Source organism: Cololabis saira, chromosome 10, assembly GCF_033807715.1.
Source record: "Cololabis saira isolate AMF1-May2022 chromosome 10, fColSai1.1, whole genome shotgun sequence".
In the NCBI taxonomy this organism is placed as follows: Eukaryota; Metazoa; Chordata; class Actinopteri; order Beloniformes; family Belonidae; genus Cololabis; species Cololabis saira.
In genome coordinates, this window is record NC_084596.1 from 40,582,053 (window position 1) to 40,609,906 (window position 27,854).

Here is a 27,854-nt window from a genome sequence, read left to right on the forward strand (position 1 = left end):
GTTGGTGTGCAGTCGTGAGTCAGCAGGGTGAAGAGCAGGGGACTGAGCACGCAGCCTTGTGGGGCCCCTGTGCTGAGTGTGATGCTCCTTGAGGTGTTGTTGCCGACTCTGACTGCTTGTGGCCTCTCGCTGAGGAAGTCCAGTATCCAGTTGCAGAGGGAGGCGTTGAGCCCCAGCTGGTCCAGTTTGCAGATGAGTTGTTGTGGGATTATGGTATTGAATGCTGAACTAAAGTCTATGAAAAGCATTCTCACATATGAGTCTGCTTTTTCCAGGTGGGTGAGGGCTGGGTGGAGAGCAGAGCAGATTGCATCCTCTGTGGAGCGTTTGGCTCGGTATGCAAACTGAAAGGGGTCCAGGGTGGGGGGGAGGGTGGATTTGATGTGAGCCATTACTAGCCGTTCAAAGCACTTCATGATGATGGGGGTCAGTGCCACAGGGCGGTAGTCATTAAAGCAGGATGGAGATGGTTTCTTAGGCACAGGTATGATGATGGAGGTTTTGAGATGTGATGGGACAGCAGCTTGACTCAGAGAAGTGTTGAAGATGATCGTGAAGATATCCTTAAGCTCCTCTGCGCAGTCCCTGAGAACACGGCCTGGGATGTTGTCTGGGCCTGTTGCTTTGCGGGGGTTGATGGTGGAGAGTGTTCTCTTCACACTTTCGGCAGACAGGCACAGTGCCTGGTCGTGGGGGGGGGTGGAGTTTTCTGTGGGGTTGTGTTGTTTGTAGCTTCAAACCGTGCAAAGAAGCTGTTGAGGTCGTTCAGCAGAGAGATGTTGTCGTCGCAGGTCTGTGATGCAGGCTTGTAGTCCGTTATGGTCTGGATGCCCTGCCACAGGCTGCGCGTGTCTCTGCTGTCCTGGAAGTGGCTGGTGATCTTATTTGTATATTCCAGTTTTGCTTTTTTGATGCCACGGGACAGGTTGGCTCTCGCTGTTCTCAGGCCAGTTTTGTCCCCGGATTTGAAGGCTTTGTCTCTGGCCCTCAGCAGCCGATGAACAGCCCCTGTCTGCCATGGCTTTTTGTTAGCCCGGGTGGTGATGGTCTTGGTGTGGGTCACATCAGCTGTGCATTTACGGATGTAGGAGAAAACAGTGTCTGTAAGCTCCTATAACATATATACATATATTATTACCTTATAACATGTATGTATATATATATATATATATATATATATATATATATATATATATATATATATATATATATATATATATATATATATATATATATATATATATATATATATATATATATACATATACATGTTATAAGGTAATAATATATGTATATATGTTATAATGTAAATATAAATATTACTAAGAATACTATAGAAATATTCATTTAATATAAATACCATGTCATAGCTATCTGTTTCTGGTTATTTTCATACAAAAGTACGTTTTTCAATGTTTATAATTATTCACAAGTATGTAGTGTCATAGCTATATCTCTGACGTTCATAACAAACCAAACTGTTTGAAAATCTGTCAAGAATTGAGCAAGTTAAGGTTGTTTAAGCAGTAAAGGCACCTTTAAACACAATGTTATGAGTGGCGAGCTCTCCTGTGGCAAGATGGCCGCCGGTGAACGACGCTGGAGACTCCGCCTTGAGTCATCTAGCCTCCTATGTCTATGGAGCGCTCCCAAAGTTCCCGGAAGTGCTGGCGGGCAATTCAAAAACTTGAGGAAAACCACGACAATCAGTAAAGAATGTCAATAAATGTTTCGCTTTCGAATATTTGTATGCTTATGTTAATTGATTTGAACTCTGTTAAGTTTACTCAACCTGTACATTCTTTGACAACAATAAAATCGTAATATATCTGTTGATTTTAAACTTAAGACGTGAGTGAGGCAGACTGACAGATGACAGTGATTTTCCTACTACACAATAAGCCTGATTCACAACATATATAATCAATGTGTTCTAATAAGAAATCCGTGGAAAATAAATTAAATTCTATCTAGTTATATCACTGTTTAACTGTTACCTATTCTTCCTTATTCTTCCAGTAAGATATACTGTATGCTTGTGTTAATTGCTTTGACCTGTTGTCTCTTTGCTAAACCATGTAAATTCTGTACATTTACACGTGTGATACTTCCTTTTTTAAGTTTCAGACTTGAGTGAGGCAGAATAACAGGTGATTAACAATAAATCTGGATTCCCAGCAGCATAATTGTCAAATTAAAAATGAATTTGAATTAATTGCAAATAAACTGAATTCTACCATTTGCTACCTATTGTTACCTATACCTTTATAATTATATATGCTTATGTTAACTTCTAAATCTGTTACCTTTACTAAACCATTATTTTCTCTCTCTTTTTTTTCAACTTTCAGAGTTAGGCAGACTAACAGGTGACCCACAATGATTTGTCAATTGACTACACACAATAAGTTTGGACTTGCAACAGCATAATAACTGTATTCTAATATTTGAATTCATTGCAAATAAATTGAGTTCTATCACTATTTAACTGTTCTTGCTTATCAAACTTACTCTACTGATGGATGCATAGTAAATCACAGTCCTTTTTTCCCAACGCACTGAAGACCACAATGAAACAAACAGATCAGCAGCATTGCAAGCTGTTTCTGCTATGTTGTCCTTGATACAGTATTGAGATATACACACACACACACACACACACACACACACACACACACACACACACACACACACACACACACACACACACACACACACACACACACACACACACACACACACACACACGCACACACATACGCATATACATACATACATACATACATACATACATACATACATACATACATACATACGTGAGGTAATCACATTCAAACAATGCATTTGCACTTTTGCACACTTTCAAATACCAGACCATTAGGAAATTTGAGCTTTTTTTTATTCAAAAAATAGAAAAAAGAACAGGAAAACAATGAACAAACCAAGGGAAGTTAGGTTGCAAACTGGAGGGAAAAAATGAGAGGAAACAAACAAAAGATGTTAATGGTAGCAAGACCTAAACAAAGTTGAATATCAGGCTGGAACAGAACAGCTGAAGCTGTTTCAGGACAGAGCTGAACCAGGGCAGAGAGTGATGCTCTGCTGTCTCTCTGCTGCTGTCTGGACTCTGCCCTCCTCCTGCAACCCAGGAGAGGAAATACAAGTATCAGCATTAGTATCAGAACTACAACAGTACACAGTAGACTCACACACCTAGTAACTTTTACGTGATTTGGTTGTTTGCCCAGTTATAATAGTATAATGATCTCTTGAAAAAAAAAAGAAAAAGAAATCAAGTTGTCCAATACACACCACAGTAATGACATGAATTACATTAAACAGAACCTCAGTCCTCTCTCTATAGTACTCTACGTATAGGTCCGCCACCCAACCAGATGCGCCGTTTTTGCATAATTATGCGGAACTCCCAGAAAGCACACAATACACTGAATGTTAAAAGTTCGTTTTTTTTTTGGGTGTAATTGATGTCAAGACACCCAACAAAACACAAAAAATCAAGAAAAATGTGTTTTTAATTTCACAATCCCTTTAAAAACTTTTTTTTTCCCAAATAACGATGTTATTCAAATTAATTCATGTGGATCTCTCAGTTTGACTACTTTTTCCGCAGATTCGTGCATAAAGCATTTGTTTTTGACTGAATGGAGCAGCTGTAGACACATGCGCCGAAGCGCGTAACCTGCTTCAGACATCTGCGAAATTAAAATCTAGATTAATAGCAGTACTGGAGTTGAGGGGGGATGAGGGGGGATGAGGGGGGGATGGCATCCCCCCCTGAAATAAATACAGTCAAAATCATCCCCCCTGTAAAACTGCCATCCCCCCTTTCCATCCATTATGTCATTTCATCAATGAATGTGGTTTTACTGATATTTCAACATTTAGAGTCATCACCAGAAAAATAACACCAGAAAAATAACTTATTTGACAATTTTCACCTGTTTCAAGTCAATTTTCACTTGAAATAAGTAGAAAAATCTATCAGTGGGACAAGATTTATCTTCTTATTACAAGCAAAAAAATCTTGTTCCACTGGCAGATTTTTTTACTTATTTCAAGTGAAAATCTACTTGAAACAGGTGAAAATTGTTGTTTTTTCCAGTGATGATTCTTGTTTTAAGTGTAATGAGATTTTTTTTACTAAAATGAGACATTTTAACTAGAAATAAGACAAATGTTCTTGTTAAGATTTTGAGTTTTTGCAGTGATCCATTTTACTTATCCTGTGAAGGACAGAGTCATATTGATAAGTTCAGAAAAGTGTTTTTTATTGTTGTGTTTTGATGTATTTGATGTAAGCCCAGTGGATATTTAAAACTTACAGAAGGCTGCATTTAACTGCTGCTATGTCATTCCTGCAGTATTTCTGCAGGTGTTTTGGTCAGTGCTATTATTTGTAATATATTATATTATTTGTAATCAGCACAAATTATCTGTCCCCATATGATAAAATCCATCATCCCCCCTGATTTTTTTAACAACTCGAGTACTGATTAATAGAGAAATGAGAGCACGTTGTTATATAATGTAAATAAAAACATTGCGTCGGCGCCGCGTGCTCGCAGCACGGCAGAGATTGGTGTCCCGGATGACGCTCCGCCGGAAGAGAAGGGTCCGCTCCCGCCGCCATCTTGTTACAGCATCCGCAGACTGGTCGCGTCGAGCCTCGCAGGATCGGAGGTGAATCCCGCCGAAGGGGCGCCATCATGCCCGGACACTTGCAGGAAGGCTTCGGCTGCGTCGTCACCAACCGGTTCGACCAGCTATTTGACGACGAGTCCGACCCGTTCGAGATCCTGAAAGCCGCCGAGAGCAAGAAGAAGGAGGCGGCCGCCGCCGGCTCCAAGACCGCGGCTCAGGCCGCCAAGCAGCCCAGGAAGGAGTCGCAGAAGGACCGGAAAAACCCACTGCTGGACAAGAAGGAGGAGAGCCAGGCTCCGGCGCCGCTCAAGAAAGAAGGTAACGGCGGCTCCGGCTTTTCCCGCCCCCCCGGGTTTATTGTGCGCTTTTTTAGCCCAGGTGTCATGTGTGGCGATGGCTGCTGTCAGGGACGCAGCGGGAGGTCAACATGGACCCGTGCTGCTGGAGGACAGGCCGGGGACAGGCCGGGGACGGCAGCCCTGCAGCGGGGGACCTGCTTCTGCAGGGGCCGGCCGAGCACCGGGCTGCCGTGCCGCAGGGGAGTCTCCTCCTGCAGCCGGAGGAAGGTGCTTGTCCGGGCTGATGCTGCTGGAGCTGCCTGCGCAGCTGCTGCTGCTGCAGCTCTGAGGCAGATATGGAGGGTGATGAGCTGCTGATGATGGGGGATTATTCATGCACCTTCCTCTGCTTGAACATTGCCATCCTTAAAATGAATAAATACAAAAGAAACAAAAACAGAAATTAGGATTATGTCAATTTAAAAACTGGTTTAAGTGGGTTTGTAGGCAAGGCAAGTTTATTTGTTGGGCTGCAGCTATCAAATATTTTAGTAATCGAGTAATCTACTGAAAATTCCATCGATTAATTGGATAAAACATATTTTTGTTTAGTTAAAGAGCAATTATAAGATGTTAGATGTTAATTGGCATCACTAAGACTGAATTATATAATACAGTATGGCTATATACATGGCTGTGCATTTAAAAACCCTGAACTTGCACCAGTTGACCAAATTCACTGCCTTCACTCAAAAAACTAAGGATCTTACCAAGAATTCTTATTTCTAACCTAAAAATGCCATTACACCTGATAACATACATAACTTAAAAAGTTAGCTGTTTTCCCCACGTGTTTCAATTGAACTTTCATTTGTGTCAAGCAAATTTTAAGTTCTAGTTAAGTTTTAAGTTAAAGTCTGATTTTGAGTTTTGGCAGTGTTCAAAATAAAATCATGAGACCTGCTGTATTGGAGCACATTTTCTTTTAGTTAAAACTGTAGCGGGAACAGATGTTTAGAGGACACAAGACACAATTAAACAGTAAATAACAAATACAATGATAAAAGGTAAAATAATAAAAAGCACAAGTTGTGAAAAAGTAAGGGCAGTAGAGATGTGATGTGTACCTGCTGTACTCTCCTGCAATACCTTTTAACAACTTGTGCTTTTTATTATTTTACCTCTTTTCTTATCATTGTATTTCATTTTATTTGTTATCTATGTTTTAATTGTGTCTTGCCGCTTTTAATGTTGATGTAAAGCACTTTGAATTACCTTGTGTTGAATTGTGTTATACAAATAAACTTGCCTTGCCTTGAATACAGCAGGTACATCTCATTCTTACAATGGCAAGAATTACATTTCTATACGGTCAAAACGTACAAAGACCGGGTCAAATACAGTATTACAAAAGTAATCTGTGACGATTCTTGCAGTGAATCAAACCAATTTGACAATTCTACGTCACAATGCCTGCATTCAGGGCTTATCCATCACTAGTGTAACTTTGCGCGGTTTTCAAAAATCATAAGTATTTAATTTAAGAGTACGCTTCAGTAAACGGTACACAATTAAACGGTAAATAACAAAAGAAATAAAATAATAAAAAGCACAAGTTGTTAAACAGTAAGGGCAGTAGAGTACAGCAGGTACATCTCATTCTTACAATGGCAAGAATTAGGTTTCTATACGGTCAAAACGTACAAAGACCGGGTCAAATACAATATTACTAAAGTAATCTATGCAGGACACGCAGGTACGGTCCGAGCGACCTGCTGCCGTTTGAAATGAAATGACGTGTGGTTGTGGGACTGTGTGTAAAAGATGAAAAGATCCGACATCAAGGTTGATTTGAATGGGATCCTGCGTGTATTTTTTAAGGCACTTGATGCTGAGCAAAGTTCACTGCCATGTTCAAGTGTTTTATTTGTCTGTTTTTGTCGTGCTTGCTTGCAGGCATCAGGCGGGTGGGCCGGCGACCGGACCAGCAGGGCCAGGTGGGACCCCAACACCTGGGGGGGCAGGGTGAGGGGCGGCCCGGAGACAAGAGGCCGGACCGGAGACCACCGCGCGAGCGCCGGTATGAGAAGCCTGCCGAGGACAAGCCCGAGGGAGCCGGAGAGTTTTCTGCAGACAAGTGAGTCACTAACGGGGGAAGATCAGAGTATTTAAAGCTCAGGTGGGCTCTAGGTTGGCGAGTGAAAACACCCGACTGGGGAGCCAGTGTGTGTGTGTGTGTGTGTGTGTATGGGTGGGGTGGGGCGTATGCTGCAAACTGTAACTGATAGATATCCACCCATAGTTTCTTTTAAACAACTGTCCCGCGGAGAAGCTTGGGGTATCAGGCCGTGTTCCTTATCAAGCGTGTTCAGGCACTGGCCTGCTCACGGTGATTGTTGAGATAATGCACATTTCCACATTGACCATGACTCCTCCCCGAGGCAACAGGCGGCAGCTGAAACTCCTCCCAGAAGCCGCCCAGCATTTTCTAGTAGCCTCTTCTTCTGTTTTATTTATTTATTTTGTTAAATTGAACTAGGGATTCACAGAATGTTCGGTAAACAAAATTGTTCGGCCAAAAATAGCAAAAAAAACACATTCGGTGGAATAAGTGCGGGAAAAAAACAACAATTAATAACGGCGTGTTTAAATGACGCAAAAGAAGTGGATAAAACAAAATAAAGAAAAAGAAAATCAATCCCTTTCCCATATTAATACTTGTATGGGAAAGGGATTGCTTTTTTTTTTTTTAATTTTGTTTTATCCGCTTCTTTTTCACTTTTTTTACAATGCACTTTAAGGCATTAAATGCATTTTTTTTGTTTTAAGGCCTATGTTACAATTTTTCAGCAGTCAGTTATGAGCCTAATGTAAGCTCAAAGATGGCCAAAAAAATGATTTTGCTAATTTATTTATTCTAAGTTATTGTGCTTTGTTGGCTTTGTTGGCTTTGTTGGTATAATGTCTGCTGGAATGTTTAAAAATGCTGGGAAATTAAAAAATGTTCAGTTGTTCATGTTCAATAAATATTTCTACCTTGTAATTTTTTTAAAGATTTTTTTCTTTGAAAAGCATGCCTAAAGCACATTTATTTGATATATGCAATGGTGAAAAAATTGGCAAAATAAATGGAAAAACTACGAAAAACCATTTGTTCGGTATTTGGCCAAGTGTTTATTATTATTTTCGGTTTCGGCCACACATTTTCATTTCGGTGCATCACTAAATTGAACTAATATGTCATGTGGGGGGGGGGGGGGTGGAAAACATTGGCATGCAATGTTATGAGTCCAGACAACTTAGTGTCACCGCTGTTTCCAGTTCTACTTGTTGCAGGAACCAGGGCTGACGGTGTTGGTGGGTCGTCACTGAAACGGATAGAAATAGAGTTTTTTTTGGTGTTCATCAAAAGCAATGAAAAGAGGAAAAGAGAGGGAAAGACACAGCTAAAGGCCACAGGCCGGGACTCTAACCTTTACGATCTGCATGGAAACCCCCCCTATGAATGAGGCACCTGGTTGCTAAGTGAGCTATCAGTGCAGAATGTCTTGTTTACATCCAGGTCCTCGCTACTTCCTGGTTATTTTGCCTCTCCACTTCTCGGCCACCACGGGTTTCTGATCAAATTATCTTCTGCTGAATGTGGAGCACATCCGTAGCACGGATACGGAGTCTCCCTCTCTGCATTTGAAGTAATGAAGAGCACAAACTGACCGGCTTGCACAGTCCGTCTTGTTCTTTTTTTCATGCAAATTTCTAAAACACAAAATTGGGGGGGAAATCAAGAAGTTGACAAAACCCGTTGTTGACTTTAACTAGGGGTGTAACAATATATCGTACCACGAAATTTCGCGATACAAAAACGTCATGAAACGTGTCGTGGAGGTGACAAACTGTATCGCGATATTGGATTATTAATATTAATCTATTGTGTTGACTAGTAACGCGCATCCGACCGCGCCTCGACCCGCGGACCAAAATCTTACTACGCTCAGAAGAAACTAGTACCGTTTTGGTCCCGATCACGGGACTCTTGCGGGGTTTTGAGCTCTGAACTTTTAAGGCTGGTGTAGAGTTAAGCCTTACCTTATTAAATTAAACCTTTTTCGGGTCGGGGACAACTTCTGCTGAGCTCCAGTGTACTTTAATGTCCGCTCAACAGTGTAGGATTTTAGAACATCAACACAGCAGCTAGTGCTGTATCACTCCGCCCAATCTAAAACAGACTAATCACTACAGATAAACTGACTAGTGTCATTATAGTCCCTGATTTACATCAGAATATAAAGAATATATTTATAAAATAATCAACCCTGAATTACCAAAATATAATAAATTAAAAACATAAATTAACAAAAATAAATCTCCTCTTACACTTATAAGGTGAGCATGAATCAATCTTTTTTATGATGTAAAATGGTATGTATTTATTTACTTAATTTTAGTTGTTACATTTCTGGAAAAGAAAAAAGTCAAATCATACATGAGAGAAACAATTCAGTTTGTGGCAAAATATTTGTACTTGTACAGGGCTGTACAGTGCGACAGTTTTCATCGCATTTGCGAATAAAAATCATCCGGTGCGAAGAGAAATATGTATCCACTCGCATTTGTGCGAGTGAGATGCGCTGGGGTCATGTTAAAAAAAGTGTGAAAATCAATATGAATGTCTCTTGACCTACATCAGCCTTTCTCGTCAAAAAAATTACCTATTATGACATTTCATATATAAATACCGTATTTTCGCGACCATACAGCCGGGGCGCCGTGTGGAAAGGCTATTAATACTATTAATACATCCATGATCCGACCGCGCGTGGTGACTGCGCCTCGACCCGCGGACCAAAATCTGACTACGCTCAGAAGAAAGTAGTACCTTTTTGCGGTCCCGATCACGGGACTCTAGCGGGGTTTTGAGCTCTGAACTTTTAAGTCTGGTGTAGAGTTAAGCCTTACCTTATTAAATTAAACCTTTTTCGGGTCGTGAGTAGGATAAACAGAGGACAACTTCTGCTGAGTTCCAGTGTACTTTAATGTCCCTCAACAGCGTAGGATTTTAGAACATCAACACAGCACCTAGTGCCGTACTGTGGCGTATCACTCCGCCCAATCTAAAACAGACTAATCACTACAGATAAACTGACTAGTGTCATTATAGTCCCTGATTTACATCAGAATATAAAGAATATATTTATAAAATAATGAACCCTGAATTACCAAAATAACCTTAACAAAAATAAATCTTCTCTTACGCTTATAAGGTGAGCATAAATCAATCTTTTTTATGATGTAAAATGGTATGTATTTATTTACTTTTATTTATTTATTTAATTTTAGTTGTTAAATTTCTGGAAAAGAAAAAAGTCAAATCATACATGAGAGAAACTATTCAGTTTGTGGCTAAATATTTGTACTTGTATGAAACTGAAGATGCAGAATGCAAACCTGACATTTACTTTTAGTTCAGTTTGTGGAAAATGGTTGGCCTGACTTTCTCTTTAAAACTTAAACAGTTATAAAGCATTACAAACTGGAACAATAGGGCAAACGCACAGTATTGATTTGTATTTTGTGTCTTTCAAATAAAAGACAATTTTTTCCAGTCATATGTTCCTCATTCAAGGTTGTTAAAAAAATACTGCTATAATATCGTGTCATATCATTATCGTGACCTCAGTATCGTGTATCGTATCGTGAGATTAGTGTATCGTTACACCCCTACTAACTGTCCACCCGGGTGTGCTAGTAAATTTTTATTTGTGCTACTAAAATTTTTAACTTGCTAGCACCAGTGCTACCATTCAAAAAAGTAAGCGTACAGCCCTGTTGTATGAAACTGAAGATGCATAATGCAAACCTGACATTTACTTTTAGTTCAGTTTGTGGAAAATGGTTGGCCTGGCTTTCTCTTTAAAACTTAAACAGTTATAAAGCATTACAAACTGTAACAATAGGGCAAACGCACAGTATTGTTTTGTGTTTTGTGTCTTTCAAATAAAAGACCATTTTTTCCAGTCACATGTTCCTCATTCAAGGTTGTTAAAAAAAATACTGCTATAATATAGTATCGTTATCGTGACCTCAATATCGTGTATCGTACCGTATCGTGAGATTAGTGTATCGTTACACCCCTAACTTTAACACAGTAAGGATTGTTCTTGCCTGCGATTCTGATTGATCTGGGTGTTCATTAAAGGGGGCGGGGCCAACATGTCTGCGTGTTTGTGTGTATGACAGATATGGAAAGTACGCAAGCTTAGTGCTGAACTGAAGCACTCAGCTCTACGTAAACCCATCTCACTTTGGGATTTTTAATGTGAAATAAATAACGTGTAAGTGGGTTTTCCAAGAATTTGGGACAGCTGTTAACATAGTGGATGACCTGCTGAAGTATTAACTTCCTGGGGGCGGGGGTGCATGTTGGTTCTTTTTAATAAATGCTTCCCATGTGTTTTTTGTCCACCAGGCCTTCTGGAGACCGGCCCCCAAGAGGGCGTGGTGGCGGCCGCGGCGGGCGTGGGGGACGAGGGCGGGGCATGGGCCGAGGAGACGGCTTTGACTCGCGCGGGAAACGGGATTTTGAAAGACACAGCACCAGCGACAAGTCGTAAGTGAAGCCTTTTTCACACACAACTCTGCAACGAGCATCACCCTTAAATAGAGAAATGCCTTCATTGAGCCTTCAAACCGTCTCCTACATTTATTCTTTTCATCCACACGTTTTTCAAATGAAAGTGTTTTGGTTAGAAAGGCCCGTTTGGGAAGAGGTTTCTGTGTCACCAGCGTTATTGATCATCACTTATGGGCCTTTTCAGCCAGTGCCGGTTCAGAGCGGGTTCAGAGCTGGTGACTGCCATCGATTGGGTTGTGGGGCTTCGTTGTGGAGTCACGTGTTTCAGGGGAATAGAGAAGAAATTGCTGAACAAGGAGCGGATGCTGTAACGGGGCAGTGTCATACGTGGAAGAGGCTCTCCGTCAGTGTCATGTTTGAAAATCAGCAGTCAGTGTGCAGAGGTGCCAGATCTGGACCAGTTAAACCGGCTCTAAAGAGGTGTACATGGTTAGAGATGGGAATTGATACGATTTTTACGTTTCCAATTCCATTTTCGATTCTGCTTACCGATTCGGTTCTTTAACAATTCCCTTATCGCTTCCCATTTGGGGAAAAAAAGGACAAAAATGAGGCAAATGGGACTAATAGGATAGGGAGTGTTAATTAGTTACCTTCAGTATTATTAGCCAAGGATATGCTAACGTTGTTGATGCTGCTTGATAGGGCTGCACGATTCTGGACAAAATGAGAATCACGATTTTTTTGCTTAGAATTGAGATCACGATTCTCTCACGATTTTTTTCCAATATAAAATGTATTGCACTTATTACTTTAACTTTGCAACAGATGAACAAAAATATAATAAGAATAAACATCTCTTGTCTTCTTTACACAAACCTTTGAATAATTTAAACAATAATAACAATTTTGAACAATATTTGTTCCTCCCTGAGTTGAACACCCTTTCAGAAAGGGGACTTGTAACAGATCCTGTAGTTCTGAGGCAACAAATTATTCCTCTGGCTGCTTTTTGCTGTAACAGCTGACATTGAACATAAAAACAATAAACATCTCTCTTGTCTTTAAATAATTTTAACAATAACAATTTTAACAATATTTATGTGCAATATGTGTCAGGTAGATGTTTCTCCAAATGTAATCCACAATCATTAACAAAATATAACAAACATGACAACATGATAGTTGACCATGACAGGACTACAACAACCTAGAACATAGGCCTAGTCCTTTTTTTATGCAGCCATCTTTAAAAAAAAAAAAAAAAAAAAAAAATTTTTTTTTTTTTTTTTAAATCGTCGTCATTTGGAAATGAGATCGCGTTCAAGCATGAATCGAGATCGCGATTTTTTTAACGATTAATCGTGCAGCCCTACTGCTTGATCATTATTGCTGCTGTGTGCGCAAAATGTTTTGCATGTTTGTAGCATTTCCTCTGTTTGACGAAATATTCAATTGGCAAGTATTGCAAGTTAGCCTGTTGTCGTCTTTTTTACTGAAATATCACCATACTTTCGTACGTCTGTATCACTTTGGCGCCATTTCTACTATTGACTGCTGGCTTACGCATGTTACACAACATGCGTGACGACGTCATTCGTGCTCACTGCAATCGAAAAGGGAATCGTTCTGAACAAGAACGGCTTCTCGATTCCCATCCCTATACATGGTGACGGACCCCCCGGCCCAGAGGTGTTGGAGGTCTGGTTAAAGTACGATTTAAGGTTGTAAGTAGTGAGTGTCCGTGTTTACGTGGCAGCAGAGCAGATCAAGCAGATCTTTGTGTGAGTTGAAGCTGATAAATGATGTCACTTTTAATGGGATTACACCAAAAATCAATAAAGAAATCAGAACAGCAATGCAATGTGTAGTTACATCTGTAAAGAGGTGTACACCAGGACGTTTGTTGCAGAATGTGTCATTTGAACTACAAGTAGTTTTTATTCATTTTTATAATCGTATCAGCAGATTGTTTTTAAATAGTTTTAAACTTCCTTTTGTTTTTGCTGCAGCAATGTAAAAACTGAGGAAAAGCGTAGTGGGAGTGGATCACACAACTGGGGCACCACCAAGGATGAAGTCAAGTGAGTTTCTCCAACAGACTTTACGATCTGCATGTTTGTGTAACTGTTAACACCGTCAGTATCGTGTAATCCTAAACAATCAGCCGTATTTATCACTCAGTTCACAGCTCAGTTTTAGTTTTTTAATAGTTCTAGTATATGCTTTTCCGCTTTTTTTTGTAGCTTGTTTTATCAGTATTGAGAAGTTGTGTTTGTTTTTAGTGAGGCTGAACAGACTGCTGCTCCTGAGACGACTCCAGAGGGGGAGGAAACTGCACCAGCCGGCTCTGAGAACAAGTGAGAATCTGTCACATATTTCAGGTCGTCGTTTGAACGTCGCTGCTGACGCTCTTGCTGCAAGACCGGAGAGCTCGTGCGGAGGCGAGAGGATCGGCAGTGTCGGCTCTTAAGTTCCTTTTTATTGTTGCGTTTCCAGAGAGAATGAGGTGGAAGAGGTGAAAAATGAAGGCCCCAAAGAGATGACCCTGGACGAGTGGAAGGCCATGCAGGACAAGGAGCGCACCAAGGTGGAGTTCAACATCCGCAAGCCCAACGAGGGAGCCGACAGCCAGTGGAAGAAGGGATACGTCCTGCACAAGTCCAAGAGTGAAGATGTAAGTGTGCTCAGTCGTGACAACTGTCTCTCTCTCAACGAACTGGTTTAGTCGCTGCTGCTGGATGACGTCACTGCAGAGTTAGAGGCTGATGCCGTTAACGCAGAGCTCTAGGTTCAATTAAAAACAAAGTTCAATAGAGAAACGCGCGGATCGTCTCTGGGGCTGGGAGGAAAAGAAGAAGAGACCATCTTTGGATACACTTTCCTACATAGACTTGGAAAAGAAAACCCAATGTGTGGTCGAAAAAAGAAAAAGATGGGGAGAAATGTGGAAAAATAAATATGTTGTAAATAGTGATGCACCAAAATGAAAATTTGTGGCAGAAACCGAAAATAATAATAAACACTTGGCCGAATATCAAACAATACTGAACATGGTTCTTCGCAGTTTTTCATTTATTTTGCCAATTTTTTCACCATTGCATTAATCAAATTAATTTGATTTAGGCATGCTTTTAAAAGAAAAAAATCATTTACAAGGTAGAAAATATTTATTGAACATAAAAAATTGAATATTTTTTAATTTCCCAGCATTATGATGTTTTGGTTCCACCTCCTGGTGAATGTTAGGTAAAAATCTTATGGGGTTACTTTTTGGTTGGCCAACGATTTATGTTTGTGGTGCGCAACTGTTACGGAGCAGCCAGTCTATTTCCTTATTACAACGCCGTTATTAATTGTTCGTTTTTTTTCCCCACTTATTCCACCGAACACCGAAAGTGTTTTTTTGCCATTTTCGGCCGAACAATTTTGGTTACCGAACAATCGGTACATCAGTAGTTGTAAACTCAAATTAGAGTCTTCTTTATCTGGAATGAATGTATTCTTGAGCCTATAAGGTAACAATAATATAATAATAATAAGATAACCTTGTTTGAATTGTAAAATGGGTTTGAATACATACAACATACAATCTTTGATTTAAATGAGACTAAAAGGGTCCTGGACAATTCTGACTAAAACAAGAATAAAATGCTCAAACTTTTGCGCCTCTGCATCGCCTGCGTGTACTCATGGCTCATGCAGCCGCGGCTTATCGCTGCATCGCGCTGCTGGACTGCAGGTTCTGATAAGCACGACTGTCTGAGACCAGCAGGCTCGTTTATTTTTGATGGCGCTGCAGATGTTGGCTCACATCGTCTCCTCTATTTTTGTCCACATGCTGTTGTTTGTTTTTGAACGTCCTGCATGAGAAGTCGTGCTTGGTCCGTGTGCCCTTCTGTAGAGGACAACGTGAACTGGATCTCATGGTGAAAATGAGTTGTTCACAAAGGGAATCGTGTTCCCGGGGTCGGGGTCAGCGCTGAACGGAGCCGTTTTCACAAACGGTTGTGAGGCTGATTTGCTGCTGGACTGAATGACAGTTAAACTCCACTACTGTTCTTTAAACCTAGATGTTAAAGGTTGTTGAACCTTTGTTATGACACAAAAGCTTGTTTTTTGTGGGTTGTCTCCTGTGGAGTTGTGGAGTTTACAACAGGAAGTTGTACTGATCTATTTTGGGAACTAGTGTTGCTGCTGCAGCACTGTTGACATGTCGTCTGCAGCTCAGACTCATTTTGATTAGATTCTTGCTAATTTCCAGTTTTTCTTCGAATGCAGCACCTTTAATTTAAAAAGACTAGTTTAATGCACATGCAAAGTAACGTTAATGGCTTCATAGAGTGTTATTAAGTCACTCATGCATTTGATGCAACTTGGAACAACTCATTTATTGAGATATAATAAAGTGATCAACCACATTTTTCTCACATCTGGCTGTATTTTTGTCTTTTCTTAAATGTGCTTGTGGATGGAAGCCTGTTAAACTTCAGGTGTTTTAAGAATTTAAAAAATACAACTTTATCATCCTGTTGATTTAATTACACCACTATTATTGTGGCTGCTGTCAATAAAACCACAAAATTAAAAATAACTTTGTAATTTCTCTTAATGTGAGATGAGAAATCACAAAAGCAGCAAGGAACAGCTTATTTTTATTTTTAACTTATTTTTCTCTGGTCAAAAAAAGAAATTTGAGGCTGCAGGAGGAAAGTTTGGATGCTTGTCATGCATTTTATTGATCGATCTGATTGGTCTGAACAGCTGATCATAACTAAGCCCAACATCGCTGCGTCTCTCTGTTTACAGCAGGGGGGTCAAACTCATTTTGCTTGGTTGGCCGGATTTGACCAATTTTTTTCTCGTGGGCTGCATGCTCAAAATAACAAACGGTGTTAAAATTTTATTTTCCAATTCTTTTTTTTTTACTATTGTTATCTAATTCAATATCAGTTTAGTTAATTTTAAAGGAAATATGCAGTTTGTCTTCTAATTATGTAAAATATATTTCTTCAGGATCTTTTCTTGAAATTTCTCGGGTTTTTTTTCAAATTATGTAAGGTACTTTTAATATCATTTTATAAAGATAAACAGAAACAAGTATGTTTTTTTTATATTTCGCTTTTTTATAGGATTAATTAGATTAATTAAAAGCAAAATCTTTCTTATTACATCCGAGAGTGTTTCTTTGTGATTTAGAGATTTTTCCAGTACAATTAAGTGTATTTATTTTTAAAAATTGGCGCATATATTTACGCCAGTGTGCCGAAAAAAAGTCAGCACTTCTTTTTTAACTGTTTTACTTTGTCACTATCCTCGTATTCAAAACTGAAATTCTCAGAATAAATATCTTCTATCATCTTTTTTAGCAGTGATATTTTTCCTGCGAAAATATATAATAGTAGTCAGTTAATAAAAATAAACGACCGTCTACAAAGAAATAAAATTGGCAAATGCATTCTAGAAAACTAAAAAAATGTCAAACTGCTCTCTTTGTGGAATAACGATGGATTTGTAGAAGAAATATATTGGCCGGGTTTCCCAGATCAGTTAAGTAGTTCTTAACAGCGAAAGACTTCTTTCAAACCTTCTTAAGGAGCCTGTGAAAGAAAATCGCGTTTCCCAGAGTCGCTCTTAGCTTAAGTATCTCTTTCATTAAGAAGGAAATGAAAGATGCTGCTGACCCAGTCTTTACAACCATCTTAGTGAACAAAGACTCACAGATCCAGCCGCGTCAGGCAAATCAATATCACACCAAGCAATGACATATTAAAACAATGCACCCCGCACAAATTTTGATCTATTTTATACTTTAGATTTATATTGTTTAGCATTTATTGGTGACAGCAAAGGGGGAAAAAAAAGAAAAATAAGGAATAACAAGTGTGTTCCTGTATATGCTTTATGCATTACGCACAAATAAAACGATCATCATGAATATCATTTATTTGATGATTTGGCTGCTATACAGCATGTTCTCGCTGCAAATCAACCGCGTCACCGTGCGCGAAGCAGAACTGTTTTTATGAACGCATTCGTGCGTCAGCACTTCAGTCCCCTGGACGTGCCGTCGGACCGGGCTGTCCAGGCAGCCGGTACACCGATCCTCCTGCCCGAGCCCGAGCGCATCTATGTGATGACAGGGAAGCAGCAGCTGATCAACGGGATCCTTTGATGAATCGTTCATTACAGTCTCAAATATAATCAATGGTGTCTGTTTATATTAAAGAATCTTTTTGCCCAGAAGAAAAAAGAGCGAAGACAACGACCCATAACTATTTTCTTCTCTTGAAAAAACCCACCTGCGGGATGCAGCAGCATCAGAAGAGCAGGAATACGTGCGAGGCGGGGATGATCTCTGCAATCTGAAGCCCTCTATAATTGTAAAAAGAATTTCACTTATCACGGATTCTTTTTGGAACATAACCCCTGCGAAAAACCAGGGATTGCTGTAATTGCACGTTGCGATTTGCGAAACTCGCCTTCTCTTGGCTCATGTTTTTGAACGCACACACACGCCCACCACGTTTCCTCCCGGTTTCTGCGTGTGGGGAAAAAAAGCCTCACTGTAGCCAGAAATAACGGAGTAACGCACCGTTTGGATGAAAAAGGGTCATTGAATTATTTTTATCATCTTAATTTTTCATTATAACGCACAGGCAGCAGGGAATTAGTGCGTTAGGTAGCAGTGCTGCGTGTGAAAATGCGCTGATAGTGATCGGTGATCGATTTGCCTGGCATCGATTGATTTGGTTTCAGAACCGGACAGCTGCTCCAAAGAGCTTCTGAAAGAGCGAAACTAAAGAACGGTGTTAAGAAGTCATCTGGGAAACACCCGTATCTTAGGGTTCTCTCTTAGTTCAAACCTTCTTTGAACCTCTCTTAAATCCTTAAGAGAGGTTGGATCTGGGAAACCCGGCCATTATCAGATATGCTGCGATTCATGGCAATTATTTATGCCTTCCTTTTTAGTAAATTAACATTTCGTTTTTTGCGTTGGAAACTTCTCTCGGGCCGCATGAAAATCTCTCTCAGGTCGCATGCGGGCCACGGGCCGCACATTTGACACCCCTGGTTTACAGAGTGGCAGCGATCAGACTTCTGTCTGTTGGCGCGTAAGTAAGTTAGTAAGTAAGTTAGTAAGTTGGTAAGTCCAGTCGGACCGCCTGGTGACGCGTCTCCAGGGGTCTGGTGGAAAGCAGCACACATCTGAAAGAGTTTTAGGATGACATTTCTCTTTTGTTTTTGTTGTTGGAACATCCACATGTTTGTTTTCTCAGCCCTGGTATGTAGTTGCAGCTAAAAATATCTTGAAGCTGATCTTTTTTTAATTTGTTTTCTCAGAGACCAGTCGGAGCTTTGATTGATGCCCCGGAGGTGGATCCAGAAGCACAGACCGTGTATCAAAAGGTGCCCTCTCCTGCTCTTTTCTTCCACATTGTCCAAAGTGCCTTTTATAAAGCCTTATTATTAGAATTTAAGTCACTGAGAGTTTCAAATTCAGACATCAGTGTCAGACGTAGGGCTGGGGATTGATTCAAATTTCAAGATTCGATTCTGATTCTTAAGATTCAGAATCGATTTATCAAGATTTGATTTGATTCCGATATTGATTTGGGTTAGTGTTATTAAAACAGTTTTTTTGAGCTGTTTCATGAATTATATGAATGTGTAGTTATCCAACATATTAATACTAGTATTATATTGAGATTCAACAGCAAGTATTAGCAGCTAATGATGCTGTAAGGACCAATCAGACCAGAATGCTGATAGAACTGCTTTCAGAAACGTCGTGTGGCAGAATTATCAAACAGATCCAGGGCAGCAAACATATATATATATATGTTATATTTTTTCCCACATTCCATTTAAACTTTTTCCATTTTTGGTCTATTTTGACTTTTAATTTTTGAGAATTTGGTTTTCAGCATTTTATGCAAATGTAACCCCAAAACAGTATATAAAGTAATGAAATATAGACAATTTATGCAATTATAACTGAAAACTTTAATGTTTTCATACCTTTAAACATATTTAAAGGCAAAAACATGGCACCAGTTATTCTTGTGTCCAACAAAACATTCCTTTTTTGGGCGCAAACAAAAAAATACCAAAAGTTGTCAAGTAATGATTAAAAAAAAAAAAATCGATCTTTAGACATACTAATCGATTTTTAAGAATTAATATGAGAATCGATTTTAGAATCGGAAAATTAATTTTTTTCAACACAGGCCTAGTCAGAAGGATTAATTTAGTTGCGCAGCTTCAAGAGGATTTGAATGGAGAATGTAGTATATGTTTGTCCTCTGCTGCTGGTCTCATGACTGTGTCTGCAGCCGCAGGGAACCCTCGACGAGTCCAGCGACCACCACTTCCGCAAGCCGGCCAACGACATCACCTCCCAGCTGGAGATCAACTTCGGAGACCTGGGCCGTCCCGGCCGCGGCCGCGGCGGCGCTCGTGGAGGGAGAGGAGGCCGTGGCGGCGGCGGCGGCGGCGGCCGGGACGGCGGCGGGGGGGGAGGAGGCAGCAGGCCGAGCCGCGGGGGAGGCCGGTCCGAAAAGGTAACTGCAAAAAGCTGCTGCCGACAACAAAGCGTCAGTGTTTGTCACAAAAGATTTGGCTCACAAGCTGAGCGGGCTGTAAAAGCTTGCAGACCAGTCACCAGAACCTCTGCTGTTCAAGATTTAAAACGCGCTTGTAATGTTTTCTCAGCTGAAGCTGCCGCTATTTCAGCTTTTCTTCATATGTTAAATGATCAAAGTGAATATTGTTAATACTGGCTTCCTCATCACGCCACAATAGTTAACTTTCTTTCTTTTATCAGAGCATGTCTAGATCTGGGCCGACACCAAGACAAATGCAACTTTTTATTTTGTCTGGAAAAAGCCCAAATCCACATTAGTCTGTGATCCTTTAAAAAAAGTAAAACTTTTATTTCTGCTATCCACTCCAGCCAGTTTGACACTTGAAAAAACTTGGGATCTGCTGCTCACCCTCTAGGCTGTAAATTGTTTCTAGACCAAACCTGGAACATTTGAAAACTATATATTCCACAGATTTGTGACTGATTCACCAAGTCTCTATGATGAGATTCATCTGAGAACATAATTCATGTAATCTTAATATGTTCCTTTTTTTTTTTTATCGATAATCTGATTTTAACCCATCACTAGTTGTACTAGTGCTGACATTTTAGCCCGGGGTGCAGTTAGGGGGTTATGGGCGTCAGCTGCCACTAATATTGTTTTTGTCAGCCTGTTTCAATTTTAGTTTTAGTCTAGTCTTTGGATCAAGCTATCATTTTAGTTTTTATTAGTTTTAGTCACGTTCATACTCCTTTTTTAGTCGTGTCAAGTTTCAGTCGACTAAAAGTCTGAGCATTTTAGTCTTATTTCAGTCAGAATTGTCCAGGACCATTTTAGTCTAGTTTTAGTCAAAGATTGTATTTATCCAAACCCATTTTACAATTCAAACAAAGTTTATCTTATTATTATATTATTGTTACCTTATAGACTCAAGAATACATTCATTCCAGATACAGAAGACTCTAATTTGAACAACATATTTATTTTTCCACATTTCTCCCCATCTTTTTCTTTTTCAATGACACATTCAGTTTTCTTTTCCACGTCTTTGTAAAGATTAATCTAAAGATTAAACTGGTTTAAAGACTAAACCAGAGACTAAAGACTAAACAACTTAAAAAATGGTTATTAAGGATCTCCGTTATAACATTTTGTCTCGTTTTGGTCAAAGAAAATGAAGACACATTTTAGCAGAGTTTTTATTTTGTAATCTACATTTTAGACTCGTTTTTATTCTTCTACGATATTGCATTATATCTTTATTAATTATTGTTATCGTCACATGACCATTATTTTCGTTGCGTCTCGTCTACCTCAGGTGATAAAGGTTCGTTGACAACGATATTTAGTCATAATTTTTGTTGAAGAAAGCAACTTTTGCTCTGCTAACATGACTTCAGTGAATCAGACTTCAGGATGTCACGAACATAAGCCCACACCTTCTAGCTCTCTTCTAATTAGCAGAAAATGAAATGGGCTGCTCGTGATGCGAGGCGGGGGGCATGTTTGTTGCTGCAGCTGTGTCAGCATCAGCGCTTTATTCACTGCACTTGCTAAAATGGCAATGAAATACAATGAAGTGACGTTCACAGCCAACAGTGAACATGAGTCTGGAGTGATGAACATCTTAAACTTCCCGTCCACGCGTAGCCTACAAAAGCAATCGACCAGTTAAAAGTGCTTTAAAACCAACGTTCACCTCCAACACCTGGCAATGAAACTTTTATAATGTCAAGGTTTTTTAGAGGAATCTGGTGTTTGTTGAAGCCGGAGGAACGCCAGACTCACAAGCCCAATCACACACCCCGGAACGTTTATTTATATAGTGTCTATTATAATACAGTTTGTCTGTAGCTGCTCTTCACAGACCAAGCCATGACCCCTGAGCAAATATGAAATAAATAATGGCAGGTAACAACATAAAACAAACCTGAAGCCAAACAGGGATGATCACACATTGAGTAGGACCTGGATCATAAGAGGGGCTCTCCTCCAAATGTCCTACAGAGACTACGTTTAAATGCAGTCAAAGTTCGGGTTAAGGTCAATATTCCAGTTACTGAAACATTCAGAATAATCTGTTTCCATGCGTGAGTAAACAGGGTTATCCCTGTAAACATGGTGATTAATCATTTGGGATATCTGCATGGATTAAAGTTCTCCGTACTGGGTACGGATTTCCGTCCTGGGGATTTTTTTGGGATATTTTTTTTATGAGATCAGCGCAAATCCGACAAAAAATATGAACACCGGGGTGTCTTTAGCGCTGCGGTGACTTGTCGAACGGCGCCCACTGCAGTCAATCAGCTGTTGGCTGTGCACACACAGTAAACTTCTCCTCTGGTTTTAGATGCACGTAACCTGACACCTAATAACTCAGCCTAGGCTGAGTTATGGTTCTGCGTCAAAACGACGCCGTGCCTACGGCGTGTGGTTGGCTCTTTTCTACGTTTATGTGTGATTTTTTTTTTATTTTGTTTTTTTGCACAATAGTTGTCCTTATCTCTTTGATTCACTGTGACTGGAAAAAGTCGGATAAACCATTCAGGAAAAGATCGCTAAATAGCGGTCGCAGGGGGGACTGCACCAGGGTTTCCGTTGTCCGGTAATTCCCGGACTTTGTCCGGTAAAATATGCCAAAGTCCGGTATTTTATAATCTCTCCGGTCAAAATGTCCGGTGAAAATACTCACTGGGGCTGCGGGACTAGGGACTAGAGTCCCCGGGAGTACCGCGGAGGGACACGCCGAGCCCCGGTGCCGGGAGGAAGCGCAGCTGCGGCGCCGACATCCACGTGTGCGTTGATTTATGGTTCCGCGTCGCACCGACGCAGAGCTTACGGCGTAGGGTTCGCGGCGACGCACACCCTACGCCTACGGCGTAGCGTAGGCTCTGCGTTGGTGTGACGCAGAACCATAATTCCGGCTTAAAAGTAAACAACATGCGCCCAAGTACCCGTGCATGACAGGCAGACACACACGGGGAGAAGAGACAATTTCTTTAATTTTTATTTTTTTTTTTAAACTTTATCCTTATGAACGCAATTGTTATATACGGTAGTCCAACTTTCCTTATTTTAATCAGAACACTTTCTTTTTTCCTCTTCGGCGTGGAGTAGTGGGCTTGGAGCGGCAGCCATCGATTAGTTTTTTCTTTTTAGATCCGAGGCTTTGCGTAGATGGTGGCTTCCGCAACTTTCAGGCGCTTTTTCTGCGCAAGCAAGCTTTATAGATGAGGCCCCAGGACTGTTACCGCAGTACCGCGCAGTAGTAGGCTACTCTGTGCCGGGAGCCGGGAGGAAGCGGAGCTGCGGAGCTGCGGCGCCGACATCCACGTGTGCGTTGATTTATGGTTCCGCGTCGCACCGACGCAGAGCCTACGGCGTAGAGTACGCATCGCTGCGTACCTTACGCCGTGGGTTACGCGCAAGCTTCTGCAATATTTATTTATTTTTTGAAGTTAACTCACAGGAATGGATTATAAATTTACGTTTTCAATCGCAACGGAAAGAAAGAAGGATATGATTACAACACGTAACAGGTATGGTCTACCTTGTAATCCAAATTTGCAACCTATCCTTCCCCCTGATGGTTGAAATGACTAAATTTAAACCACCGGGGGGGGGGTCTGAAAACTTTCCGTCCTGGGATTTTTTTTTGCTTTAATCCCTGTATCTGGATCAAACCAGCGACGCACGGAGAACGTCATGACGCAATTCCTTTCATTTCTGCTTCTTCTTCCTGTATCCAAATCCAAAACAACAATAACGGCAGCACGGCGGATAATCAACAGCCCAGTAGAAGTCGCCTTTTCCAGCGTCTTCCAGCGGAGCTTGATCTGGTCTGGCGTTCGTACAAATCCTGCTTTGCGCAACTTTTCTCTCACCTTCTTGTAAATCTTCTATCCCGGTACTTTCTAGCGTCTACAAATGCAGAAATGTTCATATCTTTCATTACATTTATGAAGTGATTAGTCTCCTCCTGGTCTTGCGTTTCTCCGTGTTTATAAGAACTTCCTGGACTCAAAAGACCAAGATTCCTTGTGAAAAGAACATGCACAGAAAACAAGTTCCTGTTCCTTTTGATGGGGATATCCCTGTATATTCGGGTTTTAAAAGGAGTAACCCAGGGCTCATATTCGGGTTTTTAAAAACCGGAATATGAGCAAATTCCGGTTATTCAAAGGGGTTATTGGTGTTTACATGGCCGTGCAAAACCGGATTATTGCTAATATCCTGAATAGAAAAGGGTTATTACTGCATGTAAACGTAGTCACTGACATCCACACAGACAGGTGGAGGTGAACACTGGGAAGATCAGAGGGGGGGCTGCAGGGCAGCGTGCAGCTCCTGAAGCTCTGGCCTGCAAACATGTACGGCCCCAGACCAGCACAACAAACGACAAGAACAATGATGGTTATGAGATACTTGTAATTAATAACTAAGAAAGGAAAGAGAATGAGGGGTGATGGCACCGTTCAGTGGATCATGTTGGTTCCCTGCAGCGTAGACCTATAGCAGCGTAGACCTATAGCAGCGTAGACCTATAGCAGCGTAGACCTATAGCAGCGTAGACCTATAGCAGCGTGGACCTATAGCAGCGTGGACCTATAGCAGCGTGGACCTATAGCAGCACGTCTAGGATGAAGCTGTTTCAGACCAGCTGCTCTAGTCTGGTCCTGCTGATAATTTCTCTAACACACTTAATTTCAGACTAATTATACACTCGTCAAAGCTCAGATCGTACTAGTTTAGTTTTAGTTTATTTAGTTTATTTCAAACATGTAAAAAAAAAAAAGACAAAAAAACAAATCCATGTGGGCATTCCACCACATAAAGAAAAACATCAAAACACAGTGGGGGGGGGGTATAAACTTATTTAATTCCACGCCCTTTCCACAACTAAACATAAATTATATTTCTGTATTTATTTTTTATACTATACACTAATTTATATAAATATCATTTTTACAAAAATAACCTGTTTAATACAAGATGTAAGCTCTATCATAAATATAACTATGATATAAATATAATACGTATATCTAAGTATACAAACATACAAAGACAACATGACAAAATACCAGTACACACACAGCTGGTGATCTTTAAACACAGTCTTCACTTTATACCTCAAATAAACCATTTCTTTGTTTCTTCTTAAATTGTTTTATGTTTGTACATTCTTTTAACTCCAAATTTAAACCATTCCACAGTTTGATTCCACAAACCGATGCACAAAAACTTATTTTTGTTGTACGCACAAATAAAGATTTGAACATGGTTCGTACGTTTTGAAAAAACCTGGAAAAGTCATGGATTTTGAAAATGTCATTTTCAAGGCCTGGAAAAGTTTTGGAAAAATAAGTTCACCCCAAAAGTTTTGGAAAAAGTCATGGAATTTATTTGTTAATGATAACACTAAGTAATAGCCTATAAGGTAGATTTAAAATTGATCAATAAATATTTCGTATAGAAAAGTCTCATGCGTGTCTACTGTAGCATCTTGCGCATCATGCAGATCAGATCGAGTGACCACATTCTCCAACAGTTCTTACAGTTATATTAGATTACTATACAACATATACTACATATACTACAACATAGTGCTGGTATATCAGTGTTAGTTAAACAAATGTTTATTTTGTATAAAACCATAATTGTCATTAGATCTCCACTGTGCTGACTTTTTACATAGTTTTATTCCTATATTTCATTCATACATTGATGTTTTAGAGGTCATGTATAGTCATGGAAACTTGCTGCCAAGTCCTGGGAAAGTCATGGAAATGTGTTGGTTAAAATGTGTATGAACCCTGTTTGAAGTTTAGGTTTCCCCTTAAATTATAACCCCCTTCCCTCCGTATGAATAATTTCTGAATGTTATCTGGTAGCGAATGATTTTTTGCTTTAAACATTACTTGTGCAGATTGAAATGCTACTATGAGTCTTACTAACAGACGGCGTGAAGGAGCTTTGCTGCACGTATTAGTAACACTAATGTGTGTTTTGTGTTTGCTCCCACCAGGTTGGTGGAGCGTCGGTCCCCAACGTGGATGATCCGGAGGCGTTCCCGGCCCTGGCCTAGAGGCCCGGTCTCCCACCACCAGCCCCCCACCCGCCCCTCCGGGCCCTCCTCTACGAGGCTTGCATGCTTACCACATCTTCAAGTAATTAAGAAAAATAAGAGGAAAAAAAAAGACAAAAAGAGACTGTCATCCCCCCCATACCACTCACAACACCAGAGGACTAAAATTTTATGTTTTAAAGAACAAAAGATGAAAAAGAAAAAAAAAAGGCGGGAAAAAGGACCTCTTGTTACACTGAAGTTTTGTATTTAGGAACATGAAAGCAGGGATGTTTTCTGTTTTTCTTTTCAGAGATTATGCATCCTTCATTGATATTTTTGTGCTGCTTGAATTTATGCATTTCTACAACTAGGTTGAAGCGTGTGCATCTCTTCAGAAGCTTTCGTTGGTTTCATTTTATTACCCCGGTGACTTCTGCTCAGTTTTATGAGGTCACTCGTAGGTTTTCTACTCGAGCGTTACCGTTTCAGTATATACACGCTGACGTGGTAGCATACACTACAGAGAAAAAAACCCAACTTGTTCTAGGTTACTAGATGTCCGATGTACATTTAAAAATGTAATTATTTGGGTCTTGATCGCTCATCCCTCTGTGAGGCACAAATTCAGGATGGGTGACCAGCGAAGTGACTTCATGCTAGAGTTCGGTATCCGTCTGCTTGTCGTGCAGTGATATATTTTTTTTATTTTATTATATTTTATCTTCTTGTGGACCATTGGTTAGTAATGCCTTGTCTCCCCTGATCCAGATGTGCTGCCTGTGTTTTCAGGGTGCCCCGGGGCCCAGTGTATCTTTAGGCTGGTCCTCTTAGGTCACGCAGACTATCTGTACCTTCTGGACCACTAACTATTATTATTATTATTATTATTATTATTATTATTTTGTTTTTTGTCTTTCTGTCTTGTCAGTGTCTGTCTGTGTGTGTGTCTGAGTGTGTGTTTGTGTCTGAGTGTGTGTGTGTGTGCGTGTGCGCAGCCAAGTGTGAGATTGAATGTGTGGATTTGACAGCTAGTTACTTAGAATTTAAGTATTTCTCTGCTTTGAACTTGTTTGTTTCTCATAGAGTGCAAGTTCTCGCCTGAAATAGTTCATATTGTCTTTTGAGAAGTGATTGTTGACGTGTAGACGACGACGACGATGATAAAAAGGACCATGGACATATCTTGCTCCTACAGTATCTGTACTGTCAAAGCAATTTTATCGACGCCAAGCCTCAGATGTTTTTTTTTTCCTCTTCTCCTTTGAAGCCCATACTTGCTGTTTTTTCTTCTTCAAATCAGTGCAGGAGCATCCGTGCATTTTTTCTTTTTTTTTTTTCTTTCTGAAAGCAATCTCAGCTGTCATTGTGAATTAATCATGAGCCACAGAATGTAATGTAAGCTAATGTTGCTTTCAGCCACCTGTGTCAGCATTTCCAGTAAGCATTTTCTTTTAATCAATGGATTATATTTCACAAATGGGTTTGAAAACGGGGAGGAGGGAGTGTACATTTTAAAAATACAGATTCAATTTTAAAGCTTTACATGTTGTGCTCTGCAAAAAAACGCTTGCTGGCAGTGTGCCGATACAGACGGCTGGAGCAGTTTTCTTGTAGGACCGTCTGAGCCACATGAAGACGAAACTTTCTGCAAACATCCCTGTTCTAATAAATTGCTTTAGAGGTGTTAA

General features: G+C 40.2%; 1 protein-coding gene across 1 annotated transcript; it reads left to right on the top strand.

The window, feature by feature from the left end:
* The first annotated feature begins 4,623 nt into the window (after window positions 1–4,623).
* Window positions 4,624–27,854, top strand: LOC133453060 (SERPINE1 mRNA-binding protein 1-like). The gene is made up of 9 exons (XM_061732910.1): window positions 4,624–4,980; window positions 6,897–7,077; window positions 11,407–11,547; window positions 13,524–13,595; window positions 13,797–13,871; window positions 14,011–14,188; window positions 18,856–18,921; window positions 19,848–20,075; window positions 26,125–27,854. The coding sequence occupies exons 1-9, from the start codon at window positions 4,728–4,730 to the stop codon at window positions 26,182–26,184; spliced, it is 1,254 nt and encodes a 417-aa protein (XP_061588894.1). The 5' UTR covers window positions 4,624–4,727; the 3' UTR covers window positions 26,185–27,854.

Excerpts from the sequence above, each read along its gene's own strand:
- LOC133453060 (XM_061732910.1), top strand. The coding sequence starts at position 4,728 with ATGCCCGGACACTTGCAGGAAGGCTTCGGCTGCGTCGTCACCAACCGG. Across the intron at positions 13,872-14,010 it reads CCAGCCGGCTCTGAGAACAA|AGAGAATGAGGTGGAAGAGG; the intron begins GTGAGAATCTGT and ends TTGCGTTTCCAG. Across the intron at positions 14,189-18,855 it reads ACAAGTCCAAGAGTGAAGAT|AGACCAGTCGGAGCTTTGAT; the intron begins GTAAGTGTGCTC and ends TTGTTTTCTCAG.